This window comes from Capricornis sumatraensis, chromosome 6, assembly GCF_032405125.1.
Source record: "Capricornis sumatraensis isolate serow.1 chromosome 6, serow.2, whole genome shotgun sequence".
Classification (NCBI taxonomy): domain Eukaryota; kingdom Metazoa; phylum Chordata; class Mammalia; order Artiodactyla; family Bovidae; genus Capricornis; species Capricornis sumatraensis.
This window is the reverse complement of record NC_091074.1, coordinates 48,816,082-48,843,392: the sequence shown is the minus strand read 5'-3', so window position 1 is coordinate 48,843,392 and position 27,311 is coordinate 48,816,082. Positions and strand designations below refer to the sequence as shown.

The window sequence follows — 27,311 nt, the reverse complement described above, 5'->3', positions numbered from 1 at the left end:
GTTAGCTCTTCTCGAAATTTTTGGTAGAATTCAGCTGTGAAGCCGTCTGGACCTGGGCTTTTGTTTGCTGGAAGATTTCTGATTACAGTTTCAATTTCCGTGCTTGTGATGGGTCTGTTAAGATTTTCTATTTCTTCCTGGTTCAGTTTTGGAAAATTGTACTTTTCTAAGAATTTGTCCATTTCTTCCACGTTGTCCATTTTATTGGCATACAACTGCTGATAGTAGTCTCTTATGATCCTTTGTATTTCTGTGTTGTCTGTTGTGATCTCTCCATTTTCATTTCTAATTTTATTGATTTGATTTTTCTCTCTTTGCTTCTTGATGAGTCTGGCTAGTGGTTTGTCAATTTTATTTATCCTTTCAAAGAACCAGCTAAAGACCACCCCAAATGCAGCAATATAACCAAGATGAAGAGACAGAGGAATACTCAGCAGGTAAAGGAACAGGAGAGTTGCCCACCAAACCAAACAAAAGAGGAAGAAGTAGGGAATCTACCTGAGAAGGAATTCCGAATATTGATAGTGAAAATGATCCAAAATCTTGAAATCAAAATGGAATCACAGATAAATAGCCTAGAGACAAGGATTGAGAAGATGCAAGAAAGGTTTAACAAGGACCTAGAAGAAATAAAAAAGAGTCAAAATATAATGAATAATGCAATAAATGAGATCAGAAACACTCTGGAGGCAACAAATAGTAGAATAACGGAGGCAGAAGATAGGATTAGTGAAATAGAAGATAGAATGGTAGAAATAAATGAATCAGAGAGGAAACAATAAAAACGAATTAAAAGAAACGAGGACAATCTCAGAGACCTCCAGGACAATATGAAACGCTCCAACTTTCGAATTATAGGAGTCCCAGAAGAAGAAGACAGAAAGAAAGATCATGAGAAAATCCTTGAGGAGATAATAGTTGAAAACTTCCCTAAAATGGGGAAGGAAATAATCACCCAAGTCCAAGAAACACAGAGAGTTCCAAATAGGATAAACCCAAGGCGAAACACCCCAAGACACATATTAATCAAATTAACAAAGATCAAACACAAAGAACAAATATTAAAAGCAGCAAGGGAAAAACAACAAATAACACACAAGGGGATTCCCATAAGGATAACAGCTGATCTTTCAATAGAAACTCTTCAGGCCAGGAGGGAATGGCAAGACATACTTAAAGTGATGAAAGACAATAACCTACAGCCCAGATTACTGTACCCAGCAAGGATCTCATTCAAATACGAAGGAGAAATCAAAAGCTTTACAGACAAGCAAAAGCTGAGAGAATTCAGCACCACCAAACCAGCTCTCCAACAAATTCTAAAGGTTATTCTCTAGACAGGAAACACGAAAAGGGTGTATAAACCCAAACCCAAAACAATAAAGTAAATGGTAACTGGATCATACTTATCAATAATTACCTTAAACGTAAATGGGTTGAACGCCCCAACCAAAAGGCAAAGACTGGCCGAATGGATACAAAAACAAGACCCCTCTATATGCTGCTTACAAGAGACCCACCTCAAAACAAGGGATACATACAGACTGAAAGTGAAGGGCTGGAAAAAGATATACCACGCAAATAGAGACCAAAAGAAAGCAGGAGTGCCAATACTCATATCTGATAAAATAGACTTTAAAACAAAAGCTGTGAAAAGAGACAAAGAAGGCCACTACATAATGATCAAAGGATCAATCCAAGAAGAAGATATAACAATTATAAATATATATGCACCCAATATAGGAGCACCGCAATATGTAAGACAAATGTTAACAAGTATGAAAGGGGAAATCAACAATAACACAATAATAGTGGGAGACTTTAATACCCCACTCACACCTATGGACAGATCAACTAAACAGAAAATTAACAAAGAAACACAAACTTTAAATGATACATTAGATCAATTAGACCTAATTGATATCTATAGGACATTTCACCCCAAAACAATGAATTTCACCTTTTTTTCAAGTGCTCATGGAACCTTCTCCAGGATAGATCACATCCTGGGCCATAAATCTAAACTTGATAAATTCAAAAAAATCGAAATCATTCCAAGCATCTTTTCTGACCATAATGCATTAAGATTAGATCTCAATTACAGGAGAAAAACTACTAAAAATTCCAACATATGGAGGTTGAACAACACACTTCTGAATAACCAACAAATCCCAGAAGAAATCAAAAAAGAAATCAAAATATGCATAGAAACTAATGAAAATGAAAACACAACAACCCAAAACCTGTGGGACACTATAAAAGCAGTGCTAAGAGGAAAGTTCATAGCAATACAGGCATACCTCAAGAAACAAGAAAAAAGTCCAATAAATAACCTAACTCTATAACTAAAGCAACTAGAAAAGGAAGAATTGGAGAATCCCAGAGTTAGTAGAAGGAAAGAAATCTTAAAAATTAGGGCAGAAATAAATGCTAAAGAAACAAAAGAGACCATAGCAAAAATCAACAAGGCTTATACCTTTAGTCTTTCCAACTGGATAGCTCTTTTCAGTTACACTCTCCCTTATGTATAAATCCAAAATATTTCTATGTGTCAATTAACAATTGTGTTTCTTCAAACAAATTTTATTAATAGGCTGTGTTGCACACCAAGCACGTGTCATAAACATGCCTCACTTTTCTTCATTTGTATTGTATATGCAAGCAGTGCTGGCAAGTGATGTGGGACTGTGTGTTTTAGCACTGCTTTGGGGGTTAACACTTTGAAAAGAGGTGTTTACATGATCAACTAGATTAATATGTGCTTGGATAGTTCGCCCCCTCCCCACCTTCTTTCTTCCATGAGGGTTATAGACCTCCCAAAGAAGGAAGAATGCATCGGAACAGCTAGTTTCATTGTATTCACATGAAAAATATTATTGATTTGCCGCCAGGGAGTAGAAATAATGAAAAGAAACTGGTCTATGGTAGATTTGGGGAGGTATTCTTTATTCCCCCAAAGAATTGTGGGGTATCATCTGTAGTGGTTTTAAAATTCATCTGTGAAAACTAATCAATGAAAAATGGCTTTAGCAGTTGGCTGACTGCAGAAGGGGAAAAAAGGAATCCTTTTCAAAACCTAAAAAGAAAAGCACAGTTTTAAGGATTTCACATCTGATTTAACATCTAAACCCCACCCCCCATGATAATACCCCACTTTGTATAGCCAGACAGCGCTCCATTTTAGTAGACGTTAGTGGTCTTTATAACAATTTATGAATCACTTCATGAATTCCTGGCTGACTCATCTGGGTGACTATAGTATCTACTTATACTTCCCTTCTGTCTCACAAAAGAGACACTTGGACTCAGTTCAATCCAGATTTGTCCTCGAATGAATCACAGCACGTTACTGGGGGAACTGCAAATTGAATTCTGCTTCTGAGACAATCAAGACTAGTTTTCAGAAATGAAGAAACGGCCTTGGGGAAGTACGGGTAATTGCAACACTGTCCATCTGGGCAGGACCAAAGCAGGCCAAGAGCTGTATGTTCATTTGAGGACTCGGTTCCAAACTACTCAAAGAGCTGAATCCATCCCCTGGAAGGGCTTAGTGTTTTTCTCCTTGCAAGAGTCTGGGTCAATATTAACTGCAAATAATTTATCAAGTGGGATGAGTTTAAGGCTAAAAAATAACTGCCTGAGTCTCCACAAAGCATGACAAAATGAGGGCTGTGAAGTTGGCTATAGGTGAAATGATCATCCAGGCTTTTTAAAGAGGCCACATATATATTATAATGACTATTTGTGGGAAATATAAAGGATGGAGTGTTCTGGAGGAATGCTTCTCCACTTGGGTTTATGGAGTAAGTTATAAGTCAAGAAAACAAAGTATTCAATGCCCAAGGCAGAGAAGAGTATTTTTTCTTGCGCACAGTGCAACAGGGTCTATGGCATCACACTATTACTCCCCTGTGGAAATGCAAAGTGAGGGGGAACGGACATCCAGGCTATGTTATAGAAATGAATTATGCAGGACACATTTAACCAAGAGCCAGGCTTTTTGGAATATCTTGACTGCAGAATTGGCTGTGACTCTGTTGTTTGTCTTATTTCAGAATTTGATGTGAAGGGGAAAAAGGAAAGAAAAGTCTGATTCTGCCAAATCCTCTTTACAAAAAGGTGCCAACCAGAAGAACATTTATCCAGAGTGGTCTTAGACATTTCATGTCAAAAATACTGCTGTGGAAAAAAGTTCTGTAATGATGTCATCCCTTGGGCAGCTCTGAGGAGGTCAAAACAAGGGGATTAACTCATGGTCCTGTGGCTAAGGGAAGGCTTTCTCTTGTTCAGCAGAGTGTTAGGCACAGAGTTCAGTCTGCCTTGCAACAGAATGCACTGGATGAGAGAAAAACATTCAGAAGAGAGAGTAATGAGAATGCCACATGAGAAATGAGAGGAAAAGTGTTATTTCTGTCCAAATAGGAGAAAGCAAGGTAGAGAGGTAGATTAAAAAAATGACTTCTTCTGGGCCTTCCTCATGGTCTCAAACTGCAAACACAAGTCTCTGGACAACATCCGGACTTTTAGAACTGACATCCAGTGTAGTACTCTGACCAAGTACAGCTGGGTGCCTTTGAAAGCCACTACTAAATGAGATCTCAGAAGTCAATATAATCCCTAAATTTGAAAAGAAACTAGCTGGGTGGTGGTTTGGTCAGTAATAACATGTGCTGTTTATATGTGCTTTTTTTATTCATCTGAAGAATGTCAGGTTACTATTGTAGTAACCACAAATGAATTTTTAATACCTTTTCTTGAAAATGAGACTCAATAATTGGCTATAGAAATGAATTATAAGAAACATCATATATACAAAAATTCACAGTTAGAGAAAGGTTCAGTTCAGTTCAGTTCAGTTGAGTTGCTCAGTCGTGTCCAACTCTTTGTGACCCCATGAATCGCAGCATGCCAGGCCTCCCTGTCTGTCACCAACTCCCGGAGTTGACCCAAACTCATGTCCATCAAATCGGTGATGCCATCAAGCCATCTCATCCTATGTCGTCCCCTTCTCCTCCTGCCCTCAGTCTTTCCCAGCATCAGGGTCTTTTCCAATGAGTCAGCTCTTTGCATCAGGTGGCCAAAGTACTGGAGTTTCAGCTTCAGCATCAGTCCTTCCTGAGAACACCCAGGACTGGATCTCCTTTAGGATGGATTGGTTGAATTTCCTTACAGTCCAAGGGACTCTCAAGAGTCTTCTCCAACACCACAGTTCAAAAGCATCAATTCTTCGGTGCTCAGCCTTCTTCACAGTCCAACTCTCACATCCATACATGACCACTGGAAAAACCATAGCCTTGACTAGACAGATCTTTGTTGGCAAAGTAATGTCTCTGCTTTTCAATATTCTGTCTAAGTTGGTCATAACTTTCCTTCCAAGGAGTAAGCGTCTTTTAATTTATGGCTGCAATCACCATCTGCAGTGATTTTGGAGCCCATAAAAATAAAGTCTGACACTGTTTCCACTGTTTCCCCATCTATCTGCCATGAAGTGATGGGACCGGATGCCATGATCTTAGTTTTCTGAATGTTGAGTTTTAAGCCAACTTTTTCACTCTCCTCTTTCCCTTTCATCAAGAGACTTTTTAGTTCCTCTTCACTTTCTGCCAGAAGGGTGGTGTCATCTGCATATCTGAGGTTATTGATATTGCTCCTGGCAATCTTGATTCCAGCTTGTGCTTCTTCCAGCCCAGTGTTTCTCATGATGTACTCTGCATAGAAGTTAAATAAGCAGGGTGACAATATACAGCCTTGATGTACTCCTTGTCCTATTTGGAAACAGTCTGTTGTTCCATGTCCAGTTCTAACTGTTGCTTCCTGACCTGCATATAGGTTTCTCAAGATGCAGGTCAGGTGGTCTGGTATTCCCATCTCTTTCAGAATTTTCCACTGTTTATTGTGATCCACACAGTCAAAGGCTTTGGCATAGTCAATCAAGCAGAAATAGATGTTTTTCTGGAACTCTCTAGCTTTTTCCATGATCCAGCGGATGTTTGCAATTTGATCTCTTGAGAAAAGGTTAGGGCTTCCCAAGTGACACTAGTGGTAAAGAACCCACTTGCCAATGCAGATGTAAGAGACACAAGTTCAGTCCCTGGGTCAGGAAGATTCCCTGGAGGAGGGCATGGCAATCTACTCCAGTATTCTAGCCTAGAGAGTCCCATGGACAGAGAAGACTGGGAGGCTATGGTCCATAGGGTCGCAAAAAGTTGGGACACTACTGAAGCAACTTAGCATGTGCAGAGACAGGTTCTTGGTTCTTACAGATGGAAAGAGCATTAAATCCTCAAAATGCTATCATTTTGCATTTCCAGCTCCTCATCCAGTACTATGCAACAATAATAAATGTTGGCTATTGAAGAAATACTCTGTTGAGACTATTGGTTCCATAGACATGGTTCCCAACTTAGTGTCAATTCTTGTGTCCAGGTAGATACATTTGTCGAACTGGTATGAATGGCCAGCTGAGTATTTGTCCAGAAGCCAGTTTCTGTTTCTGAGGGGAAAATAGCTTATTCAAGAGAACAGTTTCAGCCATTTACTCCGAGGTAGATGATTAAAACAGAGAAAAGTTTTTCTCCTTTCAACTAAACAGAAAAGCAACTAAAGACTACTTCTCAGAAAAGGAGGCTAACCCAAAGACTAACCAAAAACGACTAACCAAAAGAACTTTGTCTCTTTGTTTCTCTTCTCCTCAATAAGACTCCTCACCACTAATGAACAAACAGTCCTTCACCTACAAAAACATACACAGTTTCTCAGCAGCCAATTTCTCCAACTGTTTCTACCTGAGAAGGGAAAAGATGATGTTGATTTCCAGATCACACTGTTAAAACACTAAGCAGAGGATTTCCTTTGCAGCCTTTTCTATATCAGAGATGAGGTACTTTGTAATGTGGATATCTTGACTCGGGCTAGAATGGCTTGTGGGCTTTCACTTTAGGAATTCTGGCTCTATATAACTTGCTCTTTCAGAGAAAGGATATGAAAACACATTGCATACATCTGAATACTCTAATGGCTTAGTGAACTCCATGTTGCTTCATGCTAATGTACTCAAGTAGAGATTTCAAGAAAAAGAATTCTATTTTACCTCAAGCCTTCCTTGTTACTGTCATGACTCACTTTCCTGACTGAAAATCCAAGGGGACTAAAAAAACACCATCTCGGGCTTCACATGAAGTGGATCTGTTTGGAATGCGGGAACAAAACAAAGATGGCTGATTTGGCATTCAGAGGTGAAAAAAACTCCACTGGCACTTAAAAATTATAATTCCTTTTATAGACTTTCTAATAGATAGTTTGTGGTGTGTGTTTATAATTAATTTGAAAACAAGGAAATAGTGCATTTCAAAATTTTAAATCCATGGAAAACAGTCTGATGTGAATGAATATTTGAACCACAAATCCAGCTATTTGTTTGGTGGAGTAACACACAAAAGCTCATATCAGCATCTCCTGCTTTGCCATGAAGTCACACAGAGAAGAATGTGGAGATGGGAAAGCATCAGTCATCTGTTCAGGATTACTGCTGCCCTTCACACTAGAAAAAGGAGCTTGGACTTTATTCCAAGAATGGTGGGAACACAGATGTCAGTAGGAAACCCTCAATGATTCAATTTACCCTTTAAGGGCAGCTCTTGTTGTGGTGTGGAGCTGAGACCAAGTGTGTGTTGGGTGAAGGTAGAAGGTTGTGGGTAGGCAAGACTGGATGCTGGAAAACCAGTTTAGGGGGCTGTTGTACTTGAGATAGAAGGGGACAGCGGTGAAGTAGGTTTGGAGGAGTAGAGTTGATTAGGCTTAAAATGTACCTGAAGGTAGAACGAAATTAGGCTCATAAAAGTTTGGCAGACAACACAGAAGTTTAAATTAGAGATAAATTAGAGAGGACTAGGGAAGCTAGCTCAGCAATGCCTTTGTTGTTTTACTTTTCTTCCAAGGATCCATTCAGAATCACTGGGTAGGTAAGAAGAAAGTAACAAATATCACCAATTTCCTGGTATGGGTGACTTACTGGGAATGAATCTGGGTGGCTTATTTATAAGAAGCTATTATTAATAGTAAAGTGAATATCACTGGGAGAAGAAAGCTCATTCCAAAGGCCTATAACACAATTGATATTTTCCTCAGAGGATGAAGCATGGCTGTGGTCATGATCAATATTTAAGAAGTTTTCAGGCTTCAGCAATACATGAACCGTGAACTTCCAGATGTTCAAGCTGGTTTTAGAAAAGGCAGAGGAACCAGAGATCAAACTGCCAACATCCACTGGATCACCAAAAAAGCTAGAGAGTTCCAGAAAAACACTGATTTCTGCTTTATTGACTATGCCAAAGCCTTTGACTGTGTGGATCACAATAAACAGTGGAAAATTCTGAAAGAGATGGGAATACCAGACCACCTGACCTGCATCTTGAGAAACCTATATGCAGATCAGGAAGCAACAGTTAGAACTGGACATGGAACAACAGACTGTTTCCAAATAGGAAACAGAGTGCATCAAGGCTGTATATTGTCACCCTGCTTATTTAACTTATATGCAGAGCACATCATGAGAAACACTGGGCTGGAAGAAGCACAAGCTGGAATCAAGATTGCCGGGAGAAATATCAATAACCTCAGATATGCAGATGACACCACCCTTCTGGCAGAAAGTGAAGAGGAACTAAAAAGTCTCTTGATGAAAGGGAAAGAGGAGAGTGCAAAAGTTGGCTTAAAGCTCAACATTCAGAAAATGAAGATCATGGCATCCGGTCCCATCACTTCATGGGAAACAGATGAGGAAACAGTGAAAACAGTGTCAGACTTTATTTTTCTGGGCTTCAAAATCACTGCAGATGGTGACTGCAGCCTTGAAATTAAAAGATGCTTACTCCTTGGAAGGAAAGTTATGACCAACCTAGACAGCATATTGAAAAGCAGAGACATTACTTTGCCAACAAAGATCTGTCTAGTCAAGGCTATGGTTTTTCCAGTGGTCATGTATGGATGTGAGAGTTGGACTGTGAAGAAAGCTGAGGGCTGAAGAATTGATGCTTTTGAACTGTGGTGTTGGAGAAGACTCTTGAGAGTCCCTTGGACTGCAAGGAAATCCAAGCAGTCCATCCTAAAAGAGATCAGTCTTGGGTGTTCATTGGAAGGACTGATGCTAAAGCTGAAACTCCAATACTTTGGCCACCTCATGTGAAGAGTTGACTCATTGGAAAAGACCCTGATGCTGGGAGGGATTGGGGGCAGGAGGAGAAGGGGACAACAGAGGATGAGATGGCTTGATGGCATCACTGACTTGATGGACATGAGTTTGGGTCAACTCCGGGAGTTGGTGACAGACAGGGAGCCCTGGCGTGCTGTGATTCATGGGGTCGCAAAGAGTTGAACACGACTGAGTGACTGAAATGAACTGAACTGAACTGGACTGAAGACTGGTGGGCTGTTCTGCCCTGGAATATACATCAAGAAGTACTGGAAGTTTCCCGGAGATTTAAGGAAAACCAAACAGTAAAAAGGACCTCAGTCCTTTCCAATCTAAGATCCAATGCTGTAAACTCCATCATCAAGTCTAGGATATTGGAATTTTCTTCCTCTTTGTGCCTACAACAACATCAGAACAACTTTCATTACATTCAATTTTCAAGTAGACGTGTTGAGGGTAGACTTTGGACCCCACCTCTCTTAATCTTGAATATCTGTGTCTCTTTTCTAGAAAGAAATTGACCCCTTAATGGAGAGCTAAATGTGGATAACTGTCTTCTGAATAGGAAGGTCTGAAACCCAAAGAATGATGCTCACGACCTGGCATCAGGTGAGCATCCTATCAAATCATTCATACACTCTTAATCATTTCTTCTTTTGTTGGGCCCAGAATATGTTTTGAACTCTTGCATGATGGATAATAGGATATGGAGGCCTTAGAAATGTATACCAGAGTCACCAGGGTACCTGTCTTAGCCGAATACACAAAGCCTGTTCTCTAGATAAAGCCCAAACTCCTTATAGCAGTTCATGAGGCTCTTCCAACATTTATTTATGAAGCTCCACTCTTGCCTGCTCTCGCTCTTCTTAGTTTATAATATATGTGTGTGTGTGTGTGAGGCAATATCATATATCATATATGTATATGGCCCTATAGACCTTCAGATTTCAAGGAGACATTTCTTCTTCTATTTCTGCTTCCCTAATTTTGGTTAGGTGCCTCTACCATCTCCTGTAGCAACCCTTCCTAACATCCTAAATTATGATCACCAATTGACCTGGTTAGCTCTCACAGGACTGGGTGCTTAAAGAGTGCAGGACTCCCATCAGTCTCCTTCATCACATATCCTCAGTGTCTAGTATACTGCATTGGTGCCCAAACTCCAGCTGACTGACTCAAGAAATGAACAAATCTCAATGTTAGGATTGATTTTGATAAACTTTAATATTTTATATGATGCTTATGATTTAGTCATTATTGCACACAGAATAGAAGATTAAAATGAGAGAGAAAAGATTAAGTGTAGAGAGAGAATGTGTATATATGTCTATGGAAAAGGTGAGTGGCTGAAGATATCCATGTTCCTGTTTACTCAGGAAGTTCTGGGAAGGGCAATATAGCAAAGCAGGCCTAGTTTGAGCTGTTTAGATGCTACAGATGTAAATATGTGAGAATAGTTAGTATTGAGCATCCAGTTTTAAAGACCACAGGAAAGCAAATGGAACCTTAGCAATGGCAAGAGACTCCCAGCAACATGTGTATGCATGAATATTTGTATTAGAACAACTATGTACTGTATAGAAGTATGCAGATTAGACAAGGTATAGGACCTTTGAGAACTGCGGTCACCACCCTTCACAGCAATGAATCAAGGCGAGTAATCCTTTCTAGAAACTCCTCCAGGCTAGACACAGGAGTTGGTAATGAGCCCTGTTTCCGAGGCATTCCCCTCACTGGTCGTTTTTGCTTGTCAAAACCTCCTTAGGATCTACCACTGTGAAGAGGAGCACAGGAAACCTGGAGGTTACAAGAAAACTTTAGGTTCCTGCCCTCAGAGAATAATCTAGTTAGCAAATAGACATCTGGGAAATGGAAAACAAACAAGATGGATAATAAGGACCCAGTGATTTAACTGGGGAGCTGCAAGAGGCAAGTTGAGTATTATGCCAAGCTCAAGGCTGATAACATTTGGTCAAGGATGATAAGATACTGAGGGACTATCTTGTCTCTTTAGACTCTCAGAGAAAGATCCTGAGTTAAGATGAAGAAACAACCAAACTAAGTCAATGAGCAGGTTGATTTGGCAAGAGCTAAAGAACTTTACATAATTGCAAAGATATTACATAGAAAACAATTGTTATTTGTAACCCACTGGCATCCAGGAAAGACACAAAAGGTTCCCAATGGTGAATTAGAAAATGTTGTCTATGAAGACCAGCCCTGGTTACTCAAAGGCACAGAAAGACTGCACATACATCAAAGTACCTAGAACTCTAACAATACTACAGCTGATATGAGTAGAAAATAGTAAGTCTTCCCAATACTTCATTTAGACTCAAGAAGCTGACATTTCTTATTTGGTTAAGGTATTTAGACTATGTTCTCAAAAACAACTGGCCCTAACATTCTTTGATGTTGATTGCTGTACCAGAATGTACTCTCTTCAGGGAAGAGCACATCTTTCCTTGCTTTCAGTCTTCTCTGGCTCAGAGGTGGGGCGCATAGGAAGCCCTTTACATGTCACTCCACTCTGGTAAATCCACAAGTCCCCTACGTCTGTCACTTGTACTACAAAGCACACCATATTTGTGGCCTTCTTTTGGAATGAAGAGAGGCAGCCAACATGCTCCTGGACAAGATCAGTGACACAAGTCTAGCTGACTTATTCTTGGGACTGGGAGATCTCTCCATTTCAAAAAAAAAAAAGAAAGATTTCCATCAATGTTTATTTTCTCTAGTCTAACAGACATACTTTGAAACTCAGTAAATTAACATTTCCCAAGACACTGGGTTCCTCTTATGGGAAGCCACTGTCAAAAAGCACCACTGGCTCAATCAACATGACACAGTAAAACACCACTTCCCATAATAATGTTAAGTCAACATTAGGTGATGTGGTGTGATTTGGCTTAAATCACTGAAATGATGTATCATTCAGATAATATTTCAAAATAAAAATGGAACCTTGTCAAACTGAGAGAACTTGCATTTCCTTTATTTTACGGTGGGAAGGATCAAAGGACCTCATGCTAACTGGATAGATGCAGTGGACATTTCCTGACTTATGACAGTGACTCAGCCCATTTTATTAACAAGTTAAAGTTAAATAAATGATGAATCAATGCCCGCAAAGCAGGGGGAAAATGCCAGATTCCCACTAAAATTCGCAAAGTGTGATAAACTTATTTCCGTTAGGAAAACTGCTGAAGTTTTTACTGGGGGATTTCCCAGGCAAACAGAGGCAAAGATATATAAACCCAAAGCGGAAGGTAAGCACATTTCCTCTTAGTGTTTTTCTGCTGAACGCTAATGCAAACACAGTGAATAATTCATGGCTGTTTCAAGTCATCCTCAACTTCAAACCTGATTGGAAGAGATAACCTTCCATGCCCTTGCCCCTTCTAGTTGGGCTGGTAGAGGAATGGGGCGCGCACGCTGCGGGGAGAGCAGAGGAGCAAGGCAGAGGCGCAGAAGTGGGCAGATCCACTTCACTCGCCCAGCCACACAAAGCGCACCACCCTCCTCGCCTCTCCACTTACTCTTCCATGGCTACTCATGTTATCAGTCACTGCGATCATTCGACAACATCCTCTGGCTTCCAAACCTGAACCTTTCAGCTGTGTCAAGGTTGCCCATCCTCATGCCATGTAGCAGTCTAGGTGCTTTACCTGCTATGGTTCATCTAATCCTAATTCCCTGTGAGTTGCACACTAAGGCTCAACAGAGCTAAGGAACACCCCATCACCTATGCCGTTACTCTTGCCAAATATGAATAAATCTGTTTAGGAGGAAAAAATCAAGTAAGTTCAAATTGTGGAACATCCTGCAAAATAAATATCCTGAGTTCTTCAAAAACTGTTGATGTCATGAAAAAAAAAATAATAATAATGACAAAGATGATAATTTTTAAAAAGCTAGGAAAATTCATTAGAGTAAAGAAGACAGAAAAGAAATGAAAAATATGATCCTTATTAGATCCTGGATCATTTAAAAAAAACCCACAACTCTATCTGTAAAGAACTTTATTCATACATATGAAGAAATTTGAATATTGATTGCATAGTAGATAATAACACTCTATCAATGTTAAATTTCCTGAGTGTGATAATTACATTGTGATTATATAGGAGAAATATACTTCTGAGGAGATCTTTCCTAAGGTAATTAGGGTTAATGCTCATTGATATTCCCAACAATCTCTCAGACTGGTTCAGAAACAACAGACAAGCAAACAAACAAAGGCTCTCTCAAGTCAGAAAGAGAAAGAGAGAGAAGGTGGCAAAATGTTAACAACCGGTGAACATGGGTGCAGAGTATATATGGGTGTTCACTGCGCCATTCTTACAGTTTTTAAATATGTTACCAACATACAAAAGACAAAATTAAAATTATAAAATAAAAAATGAAATGTAAAAGACAAAATTGAAACAAGCTAAGCAGCAGGAGCATCTAAGGAACACATTCAAACGATCAGCAGCTGTGGGAGCTGGGACTTAATCTGGTGTTTGGGTGGCTGCTGTTTTTAACTCCATTAATGGCTATAATCTTTTTCTACATTTATTCTTTTAAAGGCTGTGTACAAAAAAGAAAACACACAGATTACTTTCTCCTTATATTCTTGTAAAGAATCTTTACAAGTACCAATAAGAAGATGAGGCAAAGAGGAAGAGGCCCCTATGGATGGTTTCTTAGCTTCACTACCTTGTAGGGTATAATTCTCGACCAGGCAGAATGAAATGGGATGATGAAAAGCTTATGAATAATATCACTTAAAACCCAACTGGAAGCTAAATAAAATTCTAAAATGAATAAGCTCGACTGAATTTATGGAAATAGATCCAATAACTGGCAAGTCTATGAATTCAATAGATGATTATCATTTGTACTGGTTTGCTGACAGGTTTCGTGGGAGAAGGCTAATCATTTGTTTACACTTAGCCATGAACACAGAAGTGTTAAGATAAGTCTAACCTATCTGATCCATGTTTTAATTGCCTATCGGATACATCCACATGGATGTTTCACAGCCACCTAAAACTCAAAACCCCAAAGTCCATTAATTATCATTCCTTCTTTCCCATCCTTTCCTCTACTCAACATCCTCTTTTCCTGTGTTAATGGCACCATTTTCCACCTTGATGTCTTGGGATAAAACTCAAGAATGAATTCTGGTCCTTCTTCTTTACCCCATACATACATTAATAATTAGTGATTCTATATCCTAATAGCCCTTGAATAAACTCTCCATCTTATTTCTTTATTTTAGTTCACATCTTTATATTGTTCACAGAGACTCCTACAATAACCTCCTTCTTATTTTCCCTGCTTCTCCCCCCTGATTCAAGTCTTAATTACTTTATTATCTTGTCACTTGAATTCCTTCTCTACCAAGGACTCAAAGGATGCTTCTTGAATGAACAGATGTATTAATAAACAGTAGGCATACATTATTAGAATGTGGCTCAGTGGACTTAACACATTAAAAAACTCCTAGACCAGGCCAGCACCAACAAAACCACAGGTTGCTGGTGACATCAAAGATTCAAAACTTTATTCTTATTGCCTATTCAACCCATTATTTTGTCCACCTAATGTCTACTACTCCAGGATTGCATAGAGGTACCCACAAGAACTTTTTCCCCTGTGGATATTTAGGAGTAACCCCTCCATAGCTCAATTCAAGCCAGATGAAAAGTGGAGAGAATGGAAAGAGTGGCATACTGTCATACCACAAGACAGCTGGGCAGTCCACAGAAAGGGACCTAAATGTCACGATTTAAAAATTTTCTTTCAGAAACTCTTTACAAGGGTGGTATCAACACAAAGTATTCAGTGAACAGCCCCTTTCTTCTTTGCATTTAAAATCCTGTGCCGTTTTATGCTGTACTCTTAAGATAACGCTACTGATCTATGGTTCTGAAGGCACCAACTTACATCTGGAAAGCATTTCAATCTATAGAGACATTACCTTAAAACTGAGTCCCTGAAACAAACTAAGGAAAGACAAGAAAATTCTGATCTGTTTGGTCAGTATCAGACACTTCGGTTGATTATTACCAGTATCTTCATTTTTTTCCCCCATGGAAAATTAAACAGATAATGAGGTATTTGATTCACGTGCTCTGTGTATGTACTTTTAAAATGTCACCTTTGTGTAATTCAACCCACCAATGGATTATTAATAAAATTCAGCAACTGTCAAAGCTCTTCTCGGTGGAGAGAGGTTTAGCGGCGCCACCTATTAGAAGAGAGAGACAGATGGCCTTACCTCTCAGCTCCGGCGTCCACAGCTGCGAGTGGAGGTAACTGGGAGGAGGGGTTGTGGGGGCTCCCCTGTACAGTATGTCCCGGAGAAGGGTGACTGACAGGATGTGGGGGTGGCACGGCCCCAGCAGCTGTTCCGCTTCGGCTTGAGTGATTGCTGGAGAAAATGGAAGCTGAAATCAAGGGAGAACAAGCATCAGGCTGTACCCCAAATGAAGTGCATGCTTTTTGAATACTGAAGGCTGACAGCAAGCATATTTTAGGGGCTTGTTTGTTTTCCTCTTGGTGGTTTTAAGGGAACAGTTCTCCCCTTACTGGATATACACAGCTTCTGTTTTCATGGTGGAACAGGTTCCTGGCTAATGCGCCTTTACTGTTGCTTGAGGAGTTCATGTCTGCTCACTCCAGGCTGACGCTCATGGTTTGTCTCATAACAGCTGCCCTGCCCGGCAAGGGCCCTGTCTGGACACTGTGTAATTAGTCCATCTTGTAATGACTGTACCTGGGCGCAGGTCTCTGTATTTGCACTTCTCAGTCACAGGGGATGAGAATCAGGTAACAGAGTGTCCGGTCTGCTGACCCAGAAGGACACAACATAGGCTTCCCTCCTTTTCTTGGCACCACAGCGAGGTGCTGTGGGTCACTCCCAGCCTCCCTGTCACTGCTGCTGCTGCTGCTAAGTCACTTCAGTCGTGTCCGACTGTGTGTGACCCCAGAGACAGAAGCCCACCAGGCTTCCCCATCCCTGGGATTCTCCAGGCAAGAACACTGGAGTGGGTTGCCATTTCCTTCTCCAATGCATGAAAGTAAAAAGTGAAAGTGAAGTCGCCAGTCGTGTCCGACTCTTAGCGACCCCATGGACTGCAGCCCACCAGGATCCCCGGTCCATGGATTTTCCAGGCAAGAGTAATGGAGTGGCGTGCCATTGCCTTCTCCTAAATCAATGTAATTGAGAACAGAGCTTCCCCTGATCCTAGTACCACTGCAGGACCCTACATTCTTTTAACTTGAGAGTCTAACTGACCCTGGTCATTTCCCAATGGTTTGATGAATAAATATACCCAGTCTTTATCAAAAATGAGTCCTCTCCCCAAACCACAAAATATGGAAAAGGGGCCTCGGGGATCTTCTCCCGCTCTTGTCTGTTATCACACAGAGAGTCAGTTACAGCCTCATTCTTGAGGGCAGTCTAGCCTTTGGGAACTGTACATGACCTCAAACTTAAATATGTACCCATTTAGATCAGCTAATTGGTACGCTATCACAGAAGAAACTGGGGCCTGTCACTTTCCGAGTCTATCACTATCAGAGGGACTCTCTCCATGTTCGGACCCACTCAGCAGATATCTCATTATGCTGCAATAATAGCAGCATCATTATGCTGACTCTAACTGCCTTCTCTATACAAAGCTCTGCAGAGCTTTATACCCATCTCTGCTCTTTTGGAACTTACTCTACTGATATCAAAGAATAAATGGATTTCAAAAAATTTGAAAAATCAGGTTCAGGATTCAGAAAAAGCAGCCACATAATCAAAGAGATTTGAAGGTTTAGAAGTTCAGGAGCTGTATTTTTAGACCAGCACACTTTTCTCCAACCTCTCCAGGATAGAACTAATACCCCAGATGACCCAGCCCCCAAAAGTGTAATCCAATGGAATAAAAGTTCAAGTACTTAAAGGAACATGTGAAGAAGCAGAATTATCATCTTCCCGCTCAAAAAGCTACTGACAGGAGTGTGATCTGATTTGAAGGTTTTATTTTTGGTAAGTCAGCGTTGTGTCAGGTTGACTTCTGTCCTCAGACACCTGCATCCTCCACTGTCTTCCAGGTCTTGAAGAGGTGGTGAGACTAGAAAATGCTTACCAGCTCAAAAGGGCAATGCAGAGCTTCTGCTGCACGTCAGCCTCCAGAAAAGCCGCACATTTGCAAACTCACTAGTCACCTTATGAATCACTACCTCATTTATGCTCAGCTCGCTCAGGCAACCACATTCTGCTTGTATTCCAAATAATAATTTTACCCACGGGAGAAGGCTGTTTGGATTGACTGTGGCAATAGCTTCAATACGGGGTTTGTCAGCATGAAGCTTGGTGTTTTATATACTATTCCAAAAACTAATGGAATAATAAGAGGTCACAGAGACACTGTGAAAACACAACCAATTTTTTTGTGTGCCTTAATGTGGAAACGTGAACTCTCCTATGTATTTTGTTGTACCTGCTGAATGCACCCATCATTTATTATCCCCTGGAGGTGTTTGTGTGTGTGTGTGTGTGTGTGTGTGTGTGTGTTTATCACAGGCAAGTGCTGCCTTGCTGTTTCCAACCCATGAGTAACAGAGAAATTTGGTATGCACACTCCACGCTCTGCTCTGTGTTTCGACAGAAAATGTGCTGCTTCCCAAAGGTCTACCTTAGCGATATTAGCTTCGTTTTTGCATTAGCTGCAATGAATTAGGCTGGGAAATTTGGTATTGTGTGTAGCCTGCCACACATTGAAAGTCAGGCCTGTTTAAGGTCCTCTCCTTCAGCCCACTTAATAGCCAGGCCCAATGATCCATCGATCATGCACCCATCTACCCATCCTCCAACCATTACTTTTTTTAATTCAATGTTTACTTGGCATCTACTACATGCTAGCCACTGTACTGTATGTGGGTTCCTGTCCTTGAGGAGGTTGCAGTTGAATAAGGGGAACAGCTCTCTATAAATCATTATACCAAAATACTGAGACTTATTAGGATACAGCATCAAATGGTGTCCAAATCTATAATACACTATCTTATTTGTGGCCTCCAAATGTGCCCTAATCTCTGGCCAAATCAGACAACTGACCACACCTCAAACATGTCATAGCAATTTATGCTACTGTGCTTTTTGCCTGTCATATCCTCTACCTTCCTGAACTTATTCCAGTATTTTTGCTGTGTGCATAGAGTTACTTGTGTTCTTCTCACTTATCTCTCAGCAGCCAATTATTCCACAAGTATTTATGGGGTACCTACCATGTGACAGACACTGGGCCAGGTTTTGGGATAGACTAGGGAACCAGATACTCTTGGTGCCTACTGTCTCCAATGCATCATTCATGTTTATTTAGTAAATGAAGATGAACACCATCTTCATTTACTAAATGCCATTGGAGGCCATCCTGGGTTCCATGAACAGGACAAGGACAAAAAGGAACATCCATCCACCAACTCCTGTCCCCCACTGGTAAAGGGTATTACTTCTCTCACACTTCCAAGTAGGTACATGTACCACAGTGGTTAAAAGTTCTCATAGATGCCCAATATCAGGGCATCAGGGAAGCCTGAGGACAGAAAACTAGTGCAATTGAGGGGAGGCACTGCCAAGTTATGCTTGGTTGCCACAGCAATGGCCATAGGTAGGGACAGGTAGTGAAGGGAATGTGAGATGGAACGTAAGAGGTGTATATGGTTTAGGTTTGAAGGCTCAGAAACTTGCCCTCCAGATGTGCTGAGGTTATGTGTACACTGATCAACAGTTAAAACATACATCTACAGCCCTTCCATTCACTGCTATAGCCAGTGACTGGCTTGAAATAGGCAGAGACCCTTTGACTGGGGACCCCATAAGAATAAGGAAGGGAAGCTTTAGGGTTCAATTTGAAGCATATTAAAGAAAGTGTATGGGTTTCCCTCAGCTGGTAAAGAAAGTATATGGAACAGTTTCTTAGGTAGGGTATAAGAAATTACCTGTCAGCAAAAGGAAACCTGTGATTTGCCTTTATATTCTAACAGATAGAATGAGAAGTATAAAACAAATTCTAAACTGCTTAGACAATTTTGTAGAAGCTTATAATTCAGTATTGACACAGAGTACTTTGCATGCAGAGTTCAAGGCAATGTTTGTGGATACTGCCTGAGACAAAAATAATCACCAGAGACATGGAGGAATTAACTACAGAATTGTGGCACAGTTCAGTTCAGTTCAGTTCAGTTCAGTCACTCAGTCGTGTCCGACTCTCTGCAACCACATGAAGCGCAGCTCGCCAGGCCTCCCTGTCCATCACCAACTCCTGGAGTCCACCCAAACCCATGTCCATTGAGTTGGTGATGCCATCCAACCATCTTATCCACAACCATGTCATCCCCTTCTCCTCCTGTCCTCAATTTTCCCAAGCATCAGGGTCTTTTCAAATGAGTCAGCTCTTTGCATCAGGTGGCCAAAGTACTGGAGTTGCAGCTTCAACATCAGTCCTTCCAATGAACACCCAGGACTTATCTCCTTTAGAATGGACTGGTTGGATCTCCTTGCAGTCCAAGGGACTCTCAAGAGTCTTCTCCAACACCACAGTTCAAAAGCATCAATTCTGTGGCACTCAGCTTTCTTTATAGTCTAACTCTCACATCCATACATGAACACTGGAAAAACCAGACGGACCTTTGTTGGCAAGGTAATGTCTCTCTCTGCTTTTGAATATGCTATCTAGGTTGCTCATAATTTTCCTTCCAAGGAGTAAGTGTCTTTTAATTTCATGGCTGCAATCACTATCCGCAATGATTTTGGAGCCCAAAAAGATAAAGTCAGCCACTGTTTCCCCATCTATTTGCCATGAAATGATGGGACCGGATGCCATGATCTTAGTTTTCTGAATGTTGAGTTTTAAGCCAACTTCTTCACTCTCCTCTTTCACTTTCATCAAGAGGCTCTTTAGTTTTCCTTCACTTTCTGCCATAAGGGTGGTGTCATCTGCATATCTGAGGTTATTGATATTGCCCCTGGCAATCTTGATTCCAGCTTGTGCTTCTTCCAGCCCAGTGTTTCTCATGATGTATTCTGCATATAAGTTAAATAAGCAGGGTAACAATATACAGCCTTGACATACTCCTTTTCCTATTTGGAACCAGTCTGTTGTTTCATGTCGAGTTCTAACTCTTGCTTCCTGACCTGCATACAGATTTCTCAAGAGGCAGGTCAGGTGGTCTGGTATTTCCATCTCTTTCAGAATTTTCCACAGTTTACTGTGATCCACACAGTCAAAGGCTTTGGCATAGTCAATAAAGCAGAAATAGGTGTTTTTCTGAAACTCTCTTGCTTTTTTGATGATCCAGTGGATGTTGGCAGTTTGATCTCTGGTTCCTCTGCCTTTTCTAAACCCAACTTGAACATCTGGAAGTTCACGGTTCACGTACTGCTGAAGCCTGGCTTGGAGAATTTTGAGCATTACTTTACTAGAGTGTGAGATGAATGCAATTGTGTGGTAGTTTGAGCATTCTTTGGCATTGCCTTTCTTTGGGATTGGAATGAAAACTGACCTTTTCCAGTCCTGTGGCCACTGCTGAGTTTTCCAAATTTGTTGGCATATTGAGTGCAGCACTTTCACAGCAACATCTTTTAGGATTTGAAATAGCTCAACTGGAATTCCATCACCTCCACTAGTTTGTTTGTAGTGATGCTTCCTAAGGCCCACTTAACTTCACATTCCAGGATGTCTGGCTCTAGGTGAGTGTGAGTGATCACACCATCATGATTATCTGGGTCGTGAAGATCTTTTTTGTACAGTTCTTCTGTGTATTCTTGCCACCTCTTCTTAATATCTTCCTCTTCTGTTAGGTCCATACCATTTCTGTCCTTTATTGAGCCCATTTTTGTATGAAATGTTCCCTTGGTATCTCTAATTTTCTTAAAGAGATCTCTAGTCTTTCCCATTCTATTATTTTCCTCTATTTCTTTGCATTGATCGCTAAGGAAGGCTTTCTTATCTCTCCTTGCTATTCTTTGGAACTCTGCATTCAAATGGGTATATCGTTCCTTTTCTCTTTTGCTTTTCACTTCCATTCTTTTCACAGCTAGTTGTAAGGCCTCCTCAGACAGCCATTTTGCTTTTTTGCATTTGTTTTTCTTGGGGATGGTCTTGATTCCTGTCTCTTATGCAATGTCATGAACCTCCATCCATAGTTCATCAGGCACTCTGTCTATCTTATCTAGTCCCTTAAATCTATGTCTCACTTCTACTCCATAGCCATAATGGATTTGATCTAGGTCATACCTGAATGGTCTAGTGGTTTTCCACACTTTTTTCAATTTAAGTCTGAATTTGGCAATAAGGAGTTCGTGATCTGAGCCACAGTCAGCTCCTGGTCTTGTTTTTGCTGACTGTATAGAGCTTCTCCATCTTTGGCTGCAAAGAATATAATCAATCTGATTTCAGTGTTGACCTTTGGTGATGTCCTTGTATAGAGTCTTCTCTTGTGTTGTTGGTAGAGGGGGTTTGCTATGACCAGTGCATACTCTTGGCAGAACTCTATTAGCCTTTGCCCTGCTTCATTCTGTACTCCAAGGCCAAATTTGCCTGTTACTCCAGGTGTTTCTTGACTTCCTACTTTTGCATTCCAGGCCTCTATAATGAAAAGAACATCTTTTTTGGGTGTTAGTTCTAGAAGGTCTTATAGGTCTTCATAGAACCGTTCAACTTCAGCTTCTTCAGTGTTAGTGGTCAGGGCATAGACTTGGTTTACCATGATATGGAATGGTTTGCCTTGGAAATAAACAGAGATCATTCTGTCATTTTTGAGATTGCATTCAAATACTGGTGGCTCAGCTGGTTAAGAATCTGCCTGCAATGCAGGAAACCTAGGTTCAATCCCTGGGTTGGGACGATTCCCTGGAGAAGGGAAAGGCTACTCACACCAGTATTCTTGCCTGGAGAATTCATGGAGTGTATAGGCCATGGGTCTCAAAGATTGAGTGACTTTCACTTTTTTGTGGTGGGCTTCCCTGGTGGCTCAGAGGTTAAAGCGTCTGCCTCCAATGCGGGAGACCTGGGTTCGATCCCTGGGTTGGGAAGATTCCCTGGAGAAGGACATGGCAATCCACTCCAGTATTCTTGCCTGGAGAATCCCATGGACGGAGAAGCCTAGTAGGTTACAGTCCACAGGGTCGCAAAGAGTCAGACATGACTGAGCGACTTCACCTCACCTTACTACATTTTGGACTCTTTTATTGACTATGATGGCTACTCCATCATAGCAGTTCATGGTTCAGATCATGAACTCCTTATTGCAAAATTCAGACTTAAATTGAAGAAAGTAGGGGAAACCACTAGACCATTCAGGTATGACATAAATCAAATCCCTTCGGATTATACAGTGGAAGTGACAAATGGATTCAAGGGATTAGATCCAATGGAGTTCCTGAAGAACTATGGATGGAGGTTTGTAACATTATCTAGGAGGCAGTCATCAAAACCACCCCCAACAGAAGAAATGCAAAAAGGCAAAATGGTTCTCTGAGGAGGCCTTATAAATACCCGAGGAAAGAAGAGAAGCGAAAGGAAAGGAGAAAAGGAAAGACAAACCCATCTGAATGCAGAGTTCTAAAGAACAGCAAGGAGAGATAAGGTAGCCTTCCTAAGTGAACAATGAAAAGAAATAGAGGAAAATAATAGAATGTGAAAGACTAGAGATTTCTTTAAGAAAATTAGAGCTACCAAGGGAACACTTCATGCAAAGACAGGCACAATAAAGGACAGAAACAGTATGGACCTAACAGAAGCAGAAGATACTAAGAAGAGGTGGCAAGAATATACAAAAGAACTCAAGAAATACAAAAAAGATCTTCACGGCCCAGATAACCATGATGGTGTGATCACTCACTTAGAGTCAGATATCCTGGAGTGCAAAGTCAAGGGGGCCTTAGGCAGCATCACCACAAACAAAGCTAGTGGGGGTAATGGAATTCCATTTGAGCTATTTCAAATCCTAAAAGACAATGCTGTTAAAGTGCTGCATTCAGTATGCCAGCAAATTTGGAAAACTCAGCAGTGACCACAGGACAGGAAAAGATCAGTTTTCATTCCAATCCCAAATAAAGGCAATGCCAAAGAGTGTCTAAACTACTGCACAATTGCACTCATCTCACACGCTAGCAAAGTAATGTTCAAAATTCTCCAAGCCAGGCTTCAATAGTACATGAACCTAAAACTTCTGGATGTTCAAGCTGGATTTAGAAAAGGCAGAGGAACCAGAGATCAAATTGCCAACATCTGTTGGATCATAGAAAAAGCAAGAGAATTCCAGAAAAACATCTACTTCTGCTTCATTGGCTACGCTAAAGCCTTGACTGTGTGGATCACAACAAACTGTGGAAAATTCTTAAGGAGATGGGAATACCAGAACACCTGACCTGCCTCTTGAGAAACCTTTCTGCAGGTCAAGAAGCAACAGTTAGAACCAGACATGGAATAACAGACTGGTTCCAAATTGGGAAAGGATTACATCAAGGCTGTATATTGTCATCTTGCTTATTTAACTTATATGCAGAGTACATCCTGTGAAATGCCAAGCTGGATGAAGCACAACTGGAATCAAGATTGCTGGGAGAAATATCAATAACCTCAGATATGCAGATGACACCACCCTTATGGCAGAAAGTGAAGAGGAAGTAGTGTGCCTATTGATGAAAGTGAAAGAGGAGAGTGAAAAAGCTGGCTTAAAACTCAACGTTCAGAAAACTAAGATCATGGCATCCAGTCCCATCATTTCATGGCAAACAGATGGGGAAATAATGGAAACAGTGACAGACTTTCTTTTCTTGGGCTCCAAAATCACTGCAGATGGTGACCACAGCCATGAAATTAAAAGATGCTTGCTCCTTGGAAGAAAAGCTATGACAAACTTAGACAGCATATTAAAAAGCAGAGACATTGCTTTGCCAACAATGGTCCATCTAGTCAAAGCTAGGGTTTTTCCAGTAGTTGTGTATGAATGTGAGAGGTGGACAATAAAGAAGGCTGGATGCTGAAGAATTGATGCTTTTGAACTGTGGTGTTGGACTACAAGGAGATCAAACCTCAATCCTAAAGGAAATCATTCCTGAATATTCATTGGAAGGACTGATGCTGAAGCTGGAACTCCAATACTTTGGCCACCTGATGCAATGAACTGACTCATTTGAAAAGACCCTGATACTTCGAAAGATTGCAGGCAGGAGGAGAAGGGGACGACCGGATGAGATGGTTGGATGGCGTCACTGACTTGATGGACATGAGTTTGAGCAAGCTCTGGGAGTTGGTGATGGACAGGGAAGCCTGGCAAGCTGCAGTCTATGGGGTAGAAAAGAGTAGGATGTGACTGAGCAACTGAACAGAACTATAGAGCATGGCTTTGCAATGTTTATCTAAATCCCAACTCACATACCTTAATATAAAATGGACACAACTTTGGGGTCAGGTAGTGATGGCTTCAGTAGGATTGCCCTTGAACTCTCTCAAAGATCCACATTTCTCAGATACTTCCACTATGGCATAGGAAATGCATCCTACAGAGACTTCTATCAGAGACTTCTATTTCTAGCTATCAAAGTCATTCATCCAGGATTCTAAACTCACTGTGGTGTAAGAATATTATTTCATTCATTCAAACACAATTTTCTAGCCCCTATGGACTTCCCTGATAGCTCAGTTGGTAAAGAATCTGCCTGCAATGCAGGAGACCCTGGTTCAATTCCTGGGTCGGGAAGATTCCCTGAAGAAGGGAATGGCTACCCACTCCAGTGTTCTTGAGCTTCCCTGTGGCTCAGCTGATAAATAATCTGCCTGCAATGCGGGAGACCTGGGTTTGATCCCTGGGTTGGGAAGATCCCCTGGAGAAGGGAAAGACTACCACCTGTAGTATTCTGGCCTGGAGAATTCCATGGACAGTCCATGGGGCTGCAGAAAGTCGGACATGACTGAGCGACTTTCACTTCACTATGGACCAGGCAAGTGCTGATCTCTTAACGTCTCAAATACCTGAGAACTTCACATAGACCAGCCCACTACAACAAACACCGACAAATGCTTGAGCTTTGCCAAGTGATCTTTTTTTAACCTAGGGAAGATAATCTCTATGTTAGAGTACAAGGGTAAGGTCATTTGCAAAAGGAAAAATTTCCTTTCACACACACTCAGAATGATTTTCCAAACTCTACTAATGGGCATACAATGAGGTCTATCAATCAAAGCCTAAGGAAGAGAACGGAACCCTCCAGCATCCAGGGCAATATTAACAAAACTGTTGTAATCAAATAAACCAGCACACACAGGCTACCTACAGGGGTATCACCTCAGGGGTCAGTGTTGATTTCAGGGCTGGAAGAGGGCTTTTAGGTGAGCCCCTAGACCGTGCTGATGACTGGCAGCTGGAACAACTGATTAGGCATGGCAGAGGAACATATTGGAAATTCTTATTGCTTTTGTGATTAAGAGATGGTGGACTCCCCAAGGAAATAAAAGCTTGGTCTTGAGATGAATTTGTGAGCCCTTCTTCCAGCAGAGGACCAGCAGCTGGCCTGCCTGCTACTTTAGGCTTTCTTTCTCTCTGGGGCTTAGCTCACCAAAGTCCCTCATCCCATTTCCTTATAGAGGCAGGTGGAGATGACTCAGTTGGGCTTTTTAATTTTGACAAAGCAGCATGTGTTATCTATGTGATCCCCAGATGTCATCTCACCAGCTACCGGGACCATGGCATTCTAGGCCTGAGTCTCTAACAAGCTCAGTTTAGTTTGGGTTAATAGGCAGCTCGCTCTCTGTACCCAAATGAAAACAATTAATCTTTATGTCTAATGGGTATGGACAGGACACCCCTGGGAATTCTTCAGCTGTCACGTATTCACTGTGTGACTGGAGGCAGGCAAGGCGTTCACAGCATTCTGAAACGAAATCTACTTGTTTCGGGCCCATTGCCAGAGCCAGGGAAACTTTCATAGGCATTGTTTGGTGACTAGGTTTTCATCATTTTAGAAGGCAGGGAAGAAGATCTCCCTTGTCAGGCTTATGTGTTTAAAACGGTCAACTAGAGGGCATATTACTGTTCAAAACTATATGGGCAACTAGAATCCTGCTTTTCAAGCTTTAATTTGCAAACCAATGACCAGGGAAAAGTATTGATTTGGATTCACTAGGTCTTGGAGGCAATGAGTGCTGAGATGCTGAATTTCTATTAAGTTCCCAAAGTCCCAGGCAATGCTGAGGCTGCTGGTCAGCAGACTGCACTTTGAGCAGTTGGTGTTGGACCATAGCTCTGCTGTATTTCATCTTCTTGTCTGCCTCACACCCCAGTTTCAATAGTTAACATCTCTTCAGTACTTTGCAAACTTTTCTCCAATTTCTCCTGATTAGGTTACCTGGCACAGGTCATGTGGCTCTTAAGTAGTGGACCTGGAATTCAAACCTGGGAAACCTGATTTCAGAACACATGCCTGCAACTATCATACTATATTGCCTCTCAAATGAAGGATGAATGCAAAAAATGTCCCTAAAGAAAGGCATAAGAGTGTTGATACTGTATCAGAATTCCTGCACACTCCATTTGTAAAGCCTGTGTGAAATCCCTAGGCACTTTCCCCCACACACGCAATGCATATGCATAGCTTTAACCACCAAAATGCTGATTACGGGTCAAAAAGTATATTCCCATTTTTGTTTCCACCTACCCTCAAAGCACTTAAAGAGACCTCAACATAGCTGAGAGAAAATTTCTAGCTCTGAAAATTAACTTAGGCAAGAAATTAACTGAATTATTTGGTTTGGAAAACAAACAGCTGGTAGGAGATGTGCTTTTTTCTGAAATAAAGATTTCAGATGCTTGTCAGGAGCATGTTGATCCACTGATGGGGAAAGAAATAAGGCAGGGAGGGGTTGTTCATGAATGATCAGATGTATGCACCTGTTACCACAAGCGAGCGTGATGTTTTCTGTTGTGGGCTGTAAGGCCACTGTCTCTGTCAATGATACATGAAGAAGAGATTTGCTGGGCAGATCTGTTATCACTAAGAACTTATAGTAAATCTGCTTTTGGAGTCATTTGTGATTACTTGAAAAGTCACGGTGCTCCACTTCATAGAGGGCCT

The 27,311-nt window shown here is 41.1% G+C and overlaps 1 protein-coding gene across 1 annotated transcript in view; it reads right to left on the bottom strand.

Moving 5' to 3' along the window:
- The window catches only part of GLIS3 (GLIS family zinc finger 3), a 477,578-nt gene that overhangs the window by 43,672 nt on the left and 406,595 nt on the right, over positions 1-27,311 (bottom strand). The window contains exon 7 of the mRNA XM_068974601.1: positions 15,459-15,627. Coding sequence (XP_068830702.1) covers positions 15,459-15,627 — 169 coding nt within the window. The remainder of the gene's footprint in view (positions 1-15,458; positions 15,628-27,311) is intronic.